This window comes from Carassius gibelio, chromosome B1 (genome assembly GCF_023724105.1).
Source record: "Carassius gibelio isolate Cgi1373 ecotype wild population from Czech Republic chromosome B1, carGib1.2-hapl.c, whole genome shotgun sequence".
In the NCBI taxonomy this organism is placed as follows: domain Eukaryota; kingdom Metazoa; phylum Chordata; class Actinopteri; order Cypriniformes; family Cyprinidae; genus Carassius; species Carassius gibelio.
In genome coordinates, this window is record NC_068396.1 from 3,154,312 (window position 1) to 3,170,545 (window position 16,234).

Consider the following 16,234-nt stretch of genomic DNA (forward strand, 5'->3'; position numbering starts at 1 on the left):
CATCTCGTGGCTGGTCGATGTTAGCACATGCACTTGGATTTCGGAGGCTGTGTCCTCTGGAGGGAGATAACCCATAGACAGTTAAAGAATAAGATAACCGCAGAACACTTACGTCACAGCAGTCTCTCGCGTGCATGTCGAGACGCATTTAAACTGGAGTAGAGGGAGTTACCATGGAAACAGGGCGCCAAGTAGCAAACTCCGTCTCTGAGTGTTGTTTTCATTGTTTTCAAGTCTAGTCAATTAAATAACATAAATGATACACACAACTCTTCCTGACCCTTTCTGACACGTTTCTGTTCATTATTTACTTTACGGAAATGGTTTAGTGTCTTAGGAAAAAGACAGTCATCACAACTTTTAATGAACTTATACAGGCTAACTGTAATAGTTAGGCTAACTATAGATTGGAGCTCTTATTAATGATAGTTTGGGTTTTTAATCACAACTTATTTTTAGACGATCGGTTTTGATAGCTTTATAAATGTTTTGCTGGTAATTTGTGAATAGATAAATGGAAGTAAGTTAATTAATTTAAAGGAGTAACTAAACCCTAAAGCAACTTTTTGTTTATGATCTGTAAGAATGAGGCTTTATTAGTGCTGTTCATTGATTCAAGTAACTTTTTTGACATTTGAGTATAAAGTGTTTTAATTCTACAATATATGGTGTAAAAAAGTGCTGCCTTCTTCAGGTTGAACGGTGGCTACTGCAGTTCATTTTTCCTATTGGATGTTGCGGTGGCAAATGACATAAGCAGTTTCCAGCTCATCACGCCCCTTGGTACGAGCTACCGCCCTTGGCAGTATAAAACCATCTTGTTCCGTCAAAATTACTGTAGTGAATCAGGAGTTGGGATTGCAAATATTGAAAACGACCTGGATAGACTGTTATAGCATCTATTTAGCATAGCATTTATATAGTTATTTAGATTATTTTGTGTAGCCTGTGTAATTAATTAACGTAGTTGTTAGTGTAACATTAGTATTGTTAGAAGCATAGTTAGTAGCATTTTATTGCATCAGTTAGGATGCTTCAAGCTGGCGTAGATTTATCTGTATTTAGTACAGTGGTCAGGATGGTATATGTGTAGTGTTGCTGGTTGCGACAGCACTGCTGGACTGCATATTTTTCCAGCAGAATTTAAAATTAGGCGCCAGAGCTGGAATTAGTTCTGCCTAGAGCTGGAGTGTGCAAACTGCATTTTTGCGGGATAACACCTCGACATCCTCCACTTCAGGTGAAGGTGGGGGAGAAAAGTCCTCTACTTCAGATGAACGCTCTGTTGCAAAGCTACTTGCATCACTACAGTCACTCTCCATTTTAGCGACTCTGACAGCAGGCTGCTGTCAATTAATCTGTCACTGCGGATCTCAGGTTCTCGCCCCACCCGCTCAGCCCCACCCTCTGTTCGTCCCCTCTATCTCCGCTGTACTCTGCCCACTTTTCAGCATTTTTCAAATATTGCCAGTGGGTGGAGTCAGACTCTGACCAGGGGTTAAGTTACCCTTTAAATGGGGGGTGAAATGCTATTTCATGCATACTGAGTTTTTTACACTGTTAAAGAGTTGGATTCCCATGCTAAACATGGACAACGTTTCAAAAATTAAGTTGTACGTTTGAAGGAGTATTTCTGTTCCAAAAATACTCCTTCCGGTTTGTCACAAGTTTCGGAAAGTTTTTTCGAGTATGGCTCTGTGTGACGTTAGATGGAGCGGAATTTCCTTATATAGGTGCTAAGGGCGCGTCTGCCGGAAGAGCGTGCGCTCCCGTATAGCAGAGCACTGAGAACACAACAGACTTCACTGATCAGAGCGAGAGCGTCGCGAAATGTCACAAAAGGAGTGTGTTTTTGGTTGCCAGGGCAAGACAACCCTGCACAGATTACCAAAGAAAAAAAAACATCAAGGGACCAGTGGATGGAGTTTATTTTTACAGAGCATCAACGGAGTTGTGCAAGTGTTTTTGTTTGTTCCCTGCATTTCTAAAATGCTTGTTTTACAAACAAGGCCCAGTTTGACGACGGATTTGCGTATAGTTTATTTCTTAAGGATGATGCAATCCCAACGAAAAAGGGTCACGATCGTGTGTTGGAACCGCAGGCGGTGAGTAAAACTGCTTCAAATATCTCTGCCTCCTTGTTAGTGCGTCCCCTCCCATCGGAGACCCGGGTTCGAGCCCCGCTCGGAGCGAGTCGTTGCTGCTGCTGCTCTCGTTCAGTTTCAGCCTCTGGATCTGATTCTGGATCATAAATAAACGGCTGAATCTGACTGTTAGCCATGGTTTGTTTTGGATGATGGTTTTGTCCTCACGATAATGTCACAGCTTCCACATGCTCTCAACGCAAAAGCCTACTGGCACTCGTGATTTTTTAGCTCCGCCCACACGTCACGCCTCCAGTCAGACGTGTTTATCCGGGAAAAATCGGTACAGACTATCTTTCTCTTATGAATATAATAAAACTAAAGACTTTTTGGAGTTATGAAGGATGCAGTACTACTCTATAGGTACTCAAGATTAACAGGATATTGAGTGAAAACGAGCATTTCAACCCCCTTTAACTTAAAAGTCTGCACTTTTGCATTACTGTAGACCAGGGCCGGCCCAGGCTCTGTTGGTGCCCTTGGCAAGATTTTAGATTTCCATCATCAACTAATAAAGATGAAAATGCTGATTTTTCTATAATTTACTATATAACATAAATACTATTAAGTATTAACAGAAGTAGTAAATACATTGTGATAATAAATATATTGTATTCTTTAAGAAAAGTTTTATTCTTGTAGAAAATAAGTGTTTATTCTTAAAGAAAATAAGTTGAAAATAGATTAAGCAAAACAATTTATTTATGTAAAGCTATTCTAAAATGAATATTAATGTCATAAAAAAAGTCATGCATAATGAATGTGTTAGAATGATGCATTATATTTACGTCATGACATGACATGACTTCTGACAGAAAAACGAAAAAGTGCAGCGCCCCCATTCATTTTGCTCCCTAGGCAACTGCTCAGTAGTAGTTATTTCATAGTTATATTTCTTGAAACTTAACTAGTAGATAATTAATAGTAGTTCTTCAGGAGGTATGACAGAATGCATTAGTTATTGATTAGCTAACTATTACTTAACAAAATCATACAATTATATTACATACTGATTAGTTAACACATTTTCCTTTGTAGTGAGTTAAGTGTTTATGAATTATCACCTGTTACTTCTTCAATAATTCTTTATTAGTTATGGCTGAATAGGGATTTACATTACATTAGCAAAAACATTATTTTAAAATAATGGCAAAAACACTTCTGAACATTTCTTTTTTCACACATTAAAAGAATATTGTAAAATAAATACTAAACTTAATTTAAATAGTCATTGCAGAATACAATTATAGTACTACCCATGTTTAGGATCCAAATGCCACTGACAGTTTCCAAGAGTTCATGTAAATGTTTATATTCATTGCCACAATAGAGCACAATGGTGACCCGAAAGCTTCCTTAATTCTATTTTAAACCCTATTTAAGCAGTGGTTGCTGGGTTTGTGTTTCTTTGCAGTTTCTTTTTTGAAACAAAATAAACAGCAACAAGGTTTAACACCATTTAGGGACGAAGCTCATTCAAACACAAGTCTCAAAATACAAAAATAAATGTATGCATCTTACAAAAGCCACAAAGAGGAAGTCTACACTCTCTCCTATGGTCAAAGACACATTTCAAGCCTTCAAAATGAGGTCCTCATGTTCAATGTGATCAGTTATTAAGGCACTTTAAGATTCTGGTGAATAAAAGTTAGTAATGTCACCCCAGAGAAAGTGCTCTATTGTAGGTTTCAAAAACAACCAACATTAAAAAGACATGCATTGATGGTGCTTTTACTATGAAAAAAAAATGGTAACACTTTTTTTTAGGGATTCTTAGTTGCTCATTAGTATGCATATTACTAGAATAATAGCCATTTATTACTATTAATTAAGCACATATTAATGCCCTTCTTCTACATCCCTAATCATACCCAAACTTAAGAACTACTTTAATAACTATTAATAAGCAGCCAATTAGGAAATTATTTGGAAAAGTCCTAGTTAATAGAGAATAAGTGTTCCCTATTCTAAAGTGTTACCAAAAATAGAGGATTATTTTACACTTTACATTGTAAATAAAATAATGGATATAAAATAGTGAAATAAAAAGTTTGCATAAAGCAGTGATAATATACAACATAAGAACACATTATGGTAAATAAAAATAAAACTAATCACAACATCAGTGAGCTATGAGTGACTCAAACCGCACCCTTGACAAGCAATGCAGGACTTTCTCAGTTGCTCAGTTTTTAATCTTTATAACAAACAGCATTATACCCTTACTGTCTGCTAGGGCTGTCAGCAGTACTGACCGCGATACCATTTGGTACTAAAAAAATAAAAATAAACCCAAAACCCCTTTCCATTTCCTGCGAAGTAAGCACTGTTGTTGAGCAGATTCTTAAACCGTGCTGATTGGTCATTGTGTTCACACACCCAACAGATATCCAACACTTAAATCTTTCTTAAAATTTCAGCACCGAATGGAATCACATTCTGTACTTTTGACAACACTATGCTGTCTGCACTAAGTGCTACTTGTTCTACTTGGTACAAACAGTAACACACTTATTTGGATTCCCATTTTACATTGATTTGTGCCATTTCTGACACCAGAACAAATTTTATTTGACAATGGACCCTCCCAGTTAAGACAAGGTGTAAGTGTAAATAGCTGGTGCATTCTATATAATGACAACATCAGCAAAATGCTGATCTTTGACTATGTTCACACTGGCAGATTACATACAATTGTCTTCTAACACATTCAATTAGTAGTATAGTGTGATGGAAAATATGCCTCCCTGCGGTTTATCTTTCACTTCATACAAAATCGTGCGATTCTGTAAGTACCAAATTTGTTTTGCAATGTACTTCACAGCTACACTCTCAGAAATAAAGGTACAAAAGCTGTCACTGGGGCAGTACCTTTTCAAAAGGTACACTTTTATACCTATTGGGTTCTAATATGTACACTTTAAGTACTAATATGTACCTCGAAGGAACCAAAATGTTCCAAAACATTTACAAATATGTACCTTTTGAAAAGGTACCGCCCCAGTGACAGCTTTCAGATCAGAATCAGAATCAGAAAGAGATTTATTGCCAAGTATGCTTACGCATACAAGGAATTTGTTTTAGTGACATAAGCTTCCAGTTCACAGAGACAACAACACACAGAAAAAAATAAAAAGAGAGAGATTTACAAATTGACAAATAAATAAGTGTATAAACAATTGTGGTATAAATGATAATGGAATAGGATTGAGTGAGATGCGGGAATGTTCTAGGATGGAGGGTTAACAAATAAATATAAGGATATTGCACGTTTATAAGCATAAGTAGGGAACATTTAACTGTTCATGAGGTAGATTGCCTGGGGGATGAAACTGTTCTTGTGCCTTGCTGTTCTGGTGTTTGCGGCTCTGAGGCGCCGGCCAGATGGCAAAAGTTCAAAGATGGGGTGACTTGGATGTGAGGGATCCAGAGTGATTTTCTGAGTCCTTTTCCTCACTCTGGATGTATACAGTTCTTGAAGGGTGGGCAGGGGAGCACCAATAATCCTTTCAGCAGTCCGAACAGTTCTCTGTAGTCTTCTGATGTCTGATTTTGTTGCTGAACCAAACCAGACAGTTATTGAAGTACAGAGGACAGACTCAATGACGGCCGAGTAGAACTGTTTTAGCAGCTCCTGTGGCAGGTTAAACTTCCTCAGCTGGCGAAGGAAATACAACCTTTGCTGGGCCTTTTTGTACATTTATTTCTGAGAGTGTAGATAAAAGTATGTTTTATATAGTATGAATGATTTTCAGATGTTCTACTTCTGTCATGTGACCTACGTTGTCAGTATCCCTGATGAGATAGTAAAGCATTTATCAGATGCGCATTTCAGATCTTGCTGTAAGTAATAAGTCATCCGGGTATTTCTTGCTTACTGTTTTGTGGATAGTATGAATTTAGATATACTACTTGACGTACATACTGTTTATCATGTACAACATAGTACGGAAGCTGCGGCTCTCAAAAGTGGCACACAGATTATCATTGTTACCTGTACACATAGTTCTCCAGCTTGTTTCAGGAAGTAATTTCTATGTCTAGGATTTGGTCTAAATCTAATCAAAATGCAATGCCAAGAATATACCATGACTAAAATAACAAATAATAATAAAAAATAACAGATTAACAGAAAAATAACAAAGAACTGTTATTTTCTAGGAAGTAAAATAAGCAAGAAAACATGCAAAAACAGGAACAATGTACTGAATAACATGCTGACCTAATAAGAAATAGATTTTGATCTTAATCAAATGACTAATACTCAACTTTGATAATGAATGAGAGAGATCCAGAAACTCATTCATGTGCAATTATCTTACCATCACTGATTCTGACTTTGTGTCATATCTGAACATTCTCGTAGACATTTTCTTGGTCTGTAATCAGAGACATACTGACTATTAAATCACAAATATGAATAAACAATTGTCAAGGGCTGCTAAGCATTTAGAGTGTCAACAACAACAACAACAACATCATATTCAGAAAATGTTTATAAGTATTATATATACTTATTATATATAATATTATAAAGTATTTTATTCCAAGTTTCTCATCATCATCAATGTGAAGAAATTATTCACAATTAAAGAGCATGCAGCAGAATTATAATTGACAGTCCACTATGGAGCCAAAAGAGTATCAATAAAGATAAATGCACACACTACATTCACATATGCACACATAGGATTCATACATGCACACACATAATTCATAAATACACACACAGAATTTAAAAAGCACAGAAGATTCACAAATGCTTACAAAATTCAGAAATGCACACACAATTCAGAAATGCAAACAACATTTACAAATGCACTCAAGATTCACAAATGCACTTCTGATGCACACACACATATATCTTGATTTACAAACTGCTTGCGGTCTGTGAACTTCACTGCATTTGTGTGTGAATTTTGAGACTCCCTTGACTTGGCTCGACACACAAATGCCTTTTTTAAACAGGGAATGATCTGCAACCAATCAGATATCTCCCTTGTTTGAGCCAATCACAAGAATGCACCCCACGTGGGGGATTGTTCAATTATAAGCCAATCAGTGAACAACTCACTTTCCTCAATCAGCGAACGACTCACATTCCTCAGCGAACGATTCACTTTCCTCACGCAGCGAACGACTCACTTACCTCACGCAGCCGGCGACCCACTTTGCGCAGCAGGAGACTCACTTTGCGCAGCAGGAGACTCACTTTCCACAGCCGGAGAGTCACTTTCCTCTTGCAGCGAACGACTTGCTTTCCTCATGAGTCACGCAGCGAGTGACTCACTTTCCTCAGCGAACGATTCACTTTCCTCACCCAGCGAAGTTGAGCGAACGATTCCCTTTCCTCACGCAGCCGGCGACTTACTTTGCGCAGCTGGAGAGTCACTTTCCTCTCTCAGCGGACCACTGACTCTCTCTTCATGTAGGGACCGAATATTATAATTAAAGTGACTTCTATATTGCATCCAAAAGAATATTTAGATATATTTAAAATATTCAAAAAGGTGTAAAAAATGTTGTTTTACTTTCATTAAAATATTTCAATAAAATGAAATAATTGCCTATTGCAAATTAATGAATCCATGGTTAACTTTTTTTCTGCAGTCACAGTCTGGGCTATATGTATTGGGACATTTTTAAATTTATATTTTGTAAAAAATAATAAAAAAATAAACCTGAATTGTAATCTAAACATCTGTATTTCCATACAATTTCATAAATAAGTAGGCTATAATATGTCGCACCACAGGCATATCGCGCTGTGTGAACGCGTTCATGTGATTGGCTTATAAGTAAACAACCACGTGGAGTGCGTTCTTGTGATTGGCTAAAAGAAGGGAGACATCTGATTGGTTGCAGATCATTCCCTGTTTAAAAAAAAGGTGCAGTGAAGTTCACAGACCGCAAGAAGTTTGTAAATCAAGATATATGTGTGTGCATCAGAAATACATTTCTGAATCTTGTTCTGTGCATTTGTGAATCTTGAGTGCATTTGTAAATGTTGTTTGCATTTCTGAATTGTGTGTGCATTTCTGAATTTTGTATGCATTTGTGAATCTTCTGTGCTTTTTAAATTTTGTGTGTGCATTTGTAAATTTTGTGCACATTTGTGTATCCTGTGTGTGTATTTATGAATCCTGTGTGTGCATATGTGAATGTAGTGTGTGCATTTATGTTTATTGAGACTCTTTTGGCTCCATAGTCCACTGTAAATATATATTTTTTTATGACTGCGTCATCTTTCATCTCATCACCTTGATAATTAACCAAATAATAAACAATTAGGCATACAATGAAATTCAGCTTTTATATATTATGTTGACAGTAATTTGTCAACATATCATCACCATAATGTGATACAATTATTCTCTTTAAAAGAGCATGCAGCAGAAGCAGAACTATGAAAATAAAAATTAAATTAAACTTTTTGTGAAGTGAAGTGTGTTGCTTAACTAGCCACAATTCTGTTATTTAAACGACTTGGATATTGGTGCAGCAGATACTGTTTAGTTAGTAATGATTTATGAAATTATTTAATTTTATGTTTTTTTTTTGTTTTTTTTTAAGTAGCTTGAGGACAAAATGAAATCACATTAGCTTTACTGAGAACATACCATAGATATTTAAATATTTTTATGAAGAGATGACATTATTACATCTAAAGGTTAGGGTTATTACATGCTTACCTGTTGGTGATCGATTATACTGCTTTCCTTCAGTGTCATTTTTGAAAAAGAAAGAAGATCCAGGAGTTATATAGACATATAGAGCAGGTCAACCTACTGCTGCATTCCTTAAAGGGTAGTCCACCCATAAATGTGGATGAATATTAATTCAAAATATAGTAATCCACTATTTTGTAGAGTGGGGTCAAAATGGGAATTTTCAGAGATTCAGAGCCAAATTACAGGGGGTTAAAAATTTATTCAGAAAGATGACAGCATCATTGTGTTACGTTTAGACAGTGATTTGTAGGTCTGCTAGTAAAATCTGTGGACTTTCGCTGTCTTTGTTGCATTATGTGCTAGTAGTAACCACTCAAAAATGGGTAAAAATTGCAATTTCAATATGGCTCCATGATAAATCATTAAATTGTACACATTTTCACCAAATGTGTGTCACTTGAAAAAATATATATGACACTTATTTTATTTTAAAGAGCAATATCTGAAGAACAAATAATGTTTAAACTAGAAATGTATCTTGTTTTCTGCCATTGAACATACTGTCTGAGTGCCATATATATAATTTTTCCAAAGTTTGCCGCCTGTAACTCAAGAAGTATTTAATATATTGCAATACGGTTTTAGATTCTAGTTCTTAATAAACTTTTCTTTTGGAGCGTTCATTTTCAAGGCCCAACGTCGTTCAGTCCTAGTGATATGGGGATCTCAATGAGGCTCCATATTCAGATAATTAATATGAATATTACCCATTTTCAGTGGTTGAAAACCAAATGTTGATCATTTTGTATACATTAATTTAAAGATCATTGTCTGAACAATGTCTTGTTTCCCTCTGTCAAAACAATATGCATATATCATACCTGCCCGGGTGCTAAAAATGCACTGAAATGGTCAAGTTGAGGTACATTACCTTGCTCTCTGTATATTTGAACATCTTTCAGTGATAATTGAAAGAAGGAATTGTGTTAATTTTAACAGCTTATAAATCTGTCAAGTGTTCAGATATGTACATAGTATATGGAGCCTTATTGAGGTCCCCATATCTCTGGGACTGAATGATTTAGTGCCTACTACCTAGAAAATAAAGATTCTAAAATAAAAGTGTATTAAGGATTAGAATCTTAAATCATATTGCAATATCTTTAATACTTCTTGAGTTACAGACACGCAAATTTGGAAAAATAATATTAATTGCACTCGAGACATGTATGTTCAATGCAGTTGTTTTGACAGAAAGAAACAAATATATATTTCTAGTTTAATTAATATTTGTTCATCAGACTTTCCCTTTTAAAATAAAAGAAGTACAATATTTTTTCAAAGTGACCCACATTTGGTTTTTGACCACTGTAAATGTGTAAAATTTAATGATTTACACCTGGAGCCTCATTTAAACTACAATATCTCTGGAAATTAACCATATAAAGCCTTAAAAATAAATGGCTGTTTGTTAAGACCCACTATCTAAAAAGGCATTAAGAGATCTTTAATACTTTTAGAGTTTCAGTCCTACAAGCTTTGGAGAAGAACTTGAAAAGTGCTCATTTGGAACATAATGCAACAGAGATTGCTAAAGTCTACAGATTTTACTAGACCTACCAATCTCTATGTAAAAATAACATAATGATGCTGCAGTCTTTCTGAAGTTATTTTTAACCCCCTGTAATTTGGCTTTAAATCTCAGGTGAAAACTGCCATTTTGACCCCACTCTACAAAATAGTGGATTACATAGTAAATATTAATTCACCACATTTAATATTTTAGCATTCATCACTATATATGTTTATATTTCTAAAGAAAAAAAAACATGATGAAATTAAACAATTTGAGCTGGGGACCTCTGGTTGAGTTGACACAGAATAACACATTAATGTCTACATAGAGGTTGGAGAAAAGTAGTTTAAGTCATAGAGAAATCATATTTAACACTCCTTTAAAAAATAAAGAAAAACATAAAAAGCACAATAGGAAACCTACCGTTAATGGACTTTTTGAGTAAATAGATGCAAATCAAGCTGATGATGATGAGGAGGACAAGGATGACAGGAGTTAATATCCAAGCAATCAGTCCTGCATTTGATTTTAAGAAAGAGAACACCAGTTTCATAAAACAAATGCACAGCTAGAAAGCATTAATACATCTACTAATTTAGACTACTGATTTTTTGGCTAATTGTATCAGAAACCACAGAACCTCAAATGTCTGATATATTGCAATTGCAATTAATTTGGAAAGTCGTGGCCTATTGGTTAGAGAGTTTGACTCCTAACTCTAAGGTTGTGGGTTTGAGTCTTGGGCCGGCAATACCACGACTGAGGTGCCCTTGAGCAAGGCACTGAACTCCCAAATGCTCCTTGGGCACCGAAACATAAATGGCTGCCCACTTGCCTGGGTGTGTGTTCACTGCTGGCAATCTGCACTTTGGATGGGTTAAATGGAGAGCACAAATTCTGAGTATGGGTTACCATATTAGTGCATGTGATTAACTGCTCGTGTAATGCGCTGTGAGAAGGACCATAAGTAGAATATATCGATACATGCCATTCACACAGAATGCACTTGTGTGTTGACAGAGATGCTATGCGAGCAGTGCAATAGGAAAAAAAAATGCAAGAACATGGGAATTGAACTTCTTTTAACTTGTGTGCAGTGTTTTTAGAATGCTGTTTTATGCGTGAGATGCTGTGAGACACACATGCGCAACAGTCAATCATGTCCATGTTTACATAGAAGAAACTTTGGAAAAGCAGTGCAGATGGATAAAAAAAACATCATCAGTAAAGCCGGTTCTCTAATCAGCAGTAAATTCCATCAGGTGCCTGATTTCACATAGAGCAGCTGTTACTGCACAGAGCCAATGTTAACTGACAAGCTGCGTAAAACCCTGAACATGGAAATCCTGAACCTGTATAAATCTATTGTGTTTGCCTCACCAGATATTTGTTGAAAGTAAATGCAATTTCTAAACAGAAAAGCATCTCAACTCTGCAACTATATATATATATATATATATATATATATATATATATATATAATGATTTGATCTGATTTTCTTCTTTGGAATTTATTACTGAAGTAATTTGCTGTCTTACCTGTCACAAATAATTCTCTCTCATAGACTCGATCACTGGTTTCTTCACTCACAGTGTTCTTGAGTGTGCAGGTGTAGAAGTTTTCTGGATTTCCTGTGTTTTTGACTGTTATCTCATTCTTCTTGTCCTCCACTGTTTGTCCAGTAGAATTCTTCCAGATGATTTTTCCACTGTAGTCACATCTCAGACGCACACCATCAGATTTACTGTTCACATCTTTAGTTATCTTAGGTTTGGGGACCGGCTCTGTGAAAGAAACAATGAAATGTGTGAGCTGATATATTTGAGTATGTCACTCATTTCTGCAAACACTCAACAAAAATACTCTTTGAAAGTCCAATCAAACCATTGCATGTATCATACAAAACACAAGGGTGTTTTGTTATTGAATGAATATCAATGTTTTTAACTGTTTGAGTAAATGATTCAATATATTATTGTAAAGACAGTAATTTGCTTCCATCCTGAATGAATCAGTCATTTGAATGAGTCAGAATTAATGACTCAAAGACTCACCAGTGTTTCCCATTCATTAACTAGACTGTGACAGCCCATCACAGTCACGTTTCAAAATATAGTTCTGCAAGTAGTATATATAGTATGTATATTGTTGGTGGATAAAAGGTAATATTACACGTGTTAAAAACATGCACTTAATTTTCTTGAAAACACTTGTGAATACGGTAGTAAAAAATAAATAAATAAATAATAATACAGTAGCCCAGCTTATGATACTTTTATACTTTGATAAAGAAAATCTCTTTGGATTTGAGACTTTAGTGTTTGCAACCTTACAGATCTTCTTCAGGCATCAAAACACTCCAAAGAGAAAGGAAAAATGGAAATCACATCATATGACCCCTTTAAATATGTTTAGTTGTTGTAGTAGTGGGAGCAACTGGCCATTTTTTGACAGCTTCATGGCAATGACAAATATTTAAGGCCAGTAAATTTTCTGAAGTCACCAGCCATCGGCAGATGTGAATGTTAGTTTTAGGCCCTGCTTGCAAGTGTAGAAATTAGCTCAAAAGTATTGCAATTTCCCTACTGTAGAGTAAGGTAAAATATATTTATATAATATGTGTTTGGCTTCCAAATGAGACTGAGACACTATATCACAACTAAAAAGAGGATTGGGTGAATAGTCTAAACAAGCCTAATAGCCCCAACCATTAATCAATTAAAAGTACACTTGCATAGAAAAACACTCAGTGGAAGAAACAATTCTATATATACATAAGCCAACCCCAAATGATTAGAGAACATTACCCCACAGATACATAATACCTACTGAAATGTAGTCAGCATAGAAACAGACAATTTCCTACAAAAGATATATATGCAAGTACACATATGCATATACATACGTATATATATATTCAGACAATTTCCTACAAAATAATATATACATGCAAATACACACATATTCATATACACACATCCACACATATAAATACATATCCCTACTCTTTATAAGAATGGCTTTATATCAAATTATTCATTAAATGTTCTTTACCATCTTAATAACTATATTGTCAATATCACACAACCCTACACTGTACTTGAATACAAACCATAATAAAGTAGAACCATTGTACAACAGTGTTCCTGAGCATCTACCGTGGTATTCCTAGAAGTACCTTGCAGTAGCATGTAAATGCAATGGTGCATAAATTACAGTATCATGGTATTTATCAAAGTACTCTATTACAATCTGATCCAATAATTTTTTTAATTAATTTTATGTTCTTGCTTGTTTGTTTGTTTCACTCATATAATAATATCCACTCACCTATAACATTCAAGGCGAATTTTTTTTCCTGTTCTTTACTGTTGATGTCAATGGTATATAGTCCACTGTGTTCAAAAGTTAACTTAGTTATAGTGATCTGTCCAGTCTTCTCATCAAGAGATGTGATGCCTTGGAATCTCGGATTCGGGATGCTAATAGCTTTATCATCACTATCCCACTCAATCGCTTTTACAACAGGTCCAGTGCTGCTTGTGTGTTTCCATATAATGCTGCTGACAGGTTGAACTATTACGGCTGGACGAAATGAAACAGACGAACCCACTGCTTTATCTTCACCTAATTAATAAAATATGAGAGAGTATGTTAGTCAACATTCAACAAGCAAATTTCTGCAGTTACTACTAGCTTGCTGTTTACACACAGTAAACAGCATATCAAATAAACACATTGTTTTATAATATATAATCCACGGTAAAATTATCTAAATTAGACTAATGTAATGTTACACGTCCTTGGCAAGTGAAGGCCGTGTGAGTGAGTGAGATAATAACTTGAAATACTAACATGAAAAATTAGGCCACGACAGATTCTGTTGTTAATATAATTATCTAAAATACTCCACAGTTATTTGGTATTGTAGATTAGGTTACAATTATATACTATTTTAAAACTAACCGGCCTTAAATTAGCCGAGAAGGAACGCCGCGCCATCTTTGAGAAATAATAACGAACACATAATTTACCTGAAACAGCTCCTGTGATGAAGAACACGGCGCAGATGAAGGACGTCGAATATCTAAGATTAATCATTTTTATACAGCAGCTTTTTACACTTTCTTCAGTATTTTTAACAGTATGTGTTTCAGAAACACACCCTACTCTCTTCTTCTTCTTCTTCTTCTTCTTCTTTTGAATTTGCGGCAGCATAGACGCATCACCGGCGTCACCCTACTCTCCGTGAGGACAGAGCGGTATAAAGGAAGTCCCAAATACGAAACTGAAACAAATGGTTGTTGTTCTTCTTCTGTTGCTTAATGGCGGATTGCAAACAAATTTTGGGTGCATACCGCCACCTATTGTACACGAGTCAATTAGACTGTTTTCGTATTCTGTTCATCAACCCTGCGTCTTAAGAAATTCAAATAATACCTCCGTGTAACTCTTATGTACTCTCTCTCGCCTTCTGTTTCTAGTCCCATCACTGATATATAATATATATAGATAGATAGATAGATAGATAGATAGATAGATAGATAGATAGATAGATAGATAGATAGATAGATAGATAGATAGATAGATAGATAGATAGATAGATAGATAGATAGATAGATCAGTGATTCCCATCAGATTCCACTCCTGTCCTGCCTTCCGAACCTTGCAATCTCGAAAAACCTGTCTTTCCACCTCGTATATTATACAGTGCATAATCTGTTCAGCATTTTCTTTAACCCCACAGTTTTCACTATTCCTTTCCCACATTAAAAACAAGCCATTCAATCCTGTGTGATCCACTCTGTGTTGTCATTCAATTTCAATTTCAACTTGTCAATTAATTGTAATCTCTTCCTACCTTGTCCTTTCAATTTTTAATACTGGCAGACTTCCTCTCACCATTTCTGCCATATTTCTATACCTTTCTTCTAAGCTACTGCTTTTCCTTCTCCTATACAGAGGAGAACCAGAACTGTTATTTATTTTGTACATAGTTCCTGGCAGCTCTCTTGACCGCATTACAGTTCCATATTTCTTCAAGATTCAAGATTTTTATTCGTCATAGCATATATAACCAGCAGTGAAATGTGAGTCAGGTCCACTCCACGGACAGTGCAATTATTAAAGAAAACAACACAGATGAAAATATACATAAATATGGCTATGTAAGAATTAAATAAAAGTAAACAATAAAAATCTAAGAATAAAATATAAAAAAAGATGTATATTGTAGAATTAAATATAGAACGCAAAATAATGTGCATGAAAGTAAACTGTAGTATTAATTATTAAGATACACAGGAATGTACAAGAGGCAAATGTGCAAACAGGTTGAAAATGTCAGTGTGTCAATGTGAGGTAGTGAATGATGAATATCTTACTGATGAAGTGAATATTAAGTGGAGACATGAAGATGTTAAGAGGCTGGTTTAGAGTTTAGGAGCCTGATGGGCTGGGTGAAGAAACTCCTCCTGAATCTCTTGGTTTTTGCATTCAGGCTACGGAAACGCTTACCAGATGGCAACAAAGTGAAAAGATAGTTACAGGCATACTTTTTGGCCTGACAAAGATGTCTGAGTTTTGCTGTAAACCGTGGCTTATCATTATTGAATGTAAAATAAGACCAGGTAGGAATGGATATATCTTCACAAAAACTAATATAGGATGTCACAGTCTCTGTGAGTTTGTCCAGATCGGTGGTAGCAGCTTCAAAAACACTCCAATCAGTGAGGTCAAAACAAGATTGTAAATCCTGCTCTGTTTCGTAGGTGCATCTATTCACAGTCTTAACTACAGGTTTAGCAGATTTAAGTTTCTGCTTGTAGGATCAGAGAGACCC

The 16,234-nt window shown here is 35.5% G+C and overlaps 1 protein-coding gene across 50 annotated transcripts in view; it reads right to left on the reverse strand.

Annotated features, from left to right (window-relative positions):
• LOC127948594 (SLAM family member 9) overlaps positions 1-14,646 on the reverse strand; it is a 57,700-nt gene extending 43,054 nt beyond the window's left edge. For 27 of the 50 annotated variants that reach the window (XM_052545129.1, XM_052545131.1, XM_052545119.1 and 24 more), the window contains exons 1-3: positions 14,427-14,645; positions 13,723-14,019; positions 11,931-12,176 (exon numbers count right to left, since the gene is read on the reverse strand). In XM_052545129.1, coding sequence (XP_052401089.1) covers positions 11,931-12,176; positions 13,723-14,019; positions 14,427-14,610 — 727 coding nt within the window. In that variant the 5' untranslated portion in view covers positions 14,611-14,645. Of the gene's footprint in view, positions 1-11,930; positions 12,177-13,722; positions 14,020-14,426 lie in introns of all 50 variants that reach the window. The other 23 variants (XM_052545149.1, XM_052545150.1, XM_052545139.1 and 20 more) reach the window with 2 other exon arrangements.
• Positions 14,647-16,234: the final 1,588 nt, after the last annotated feature.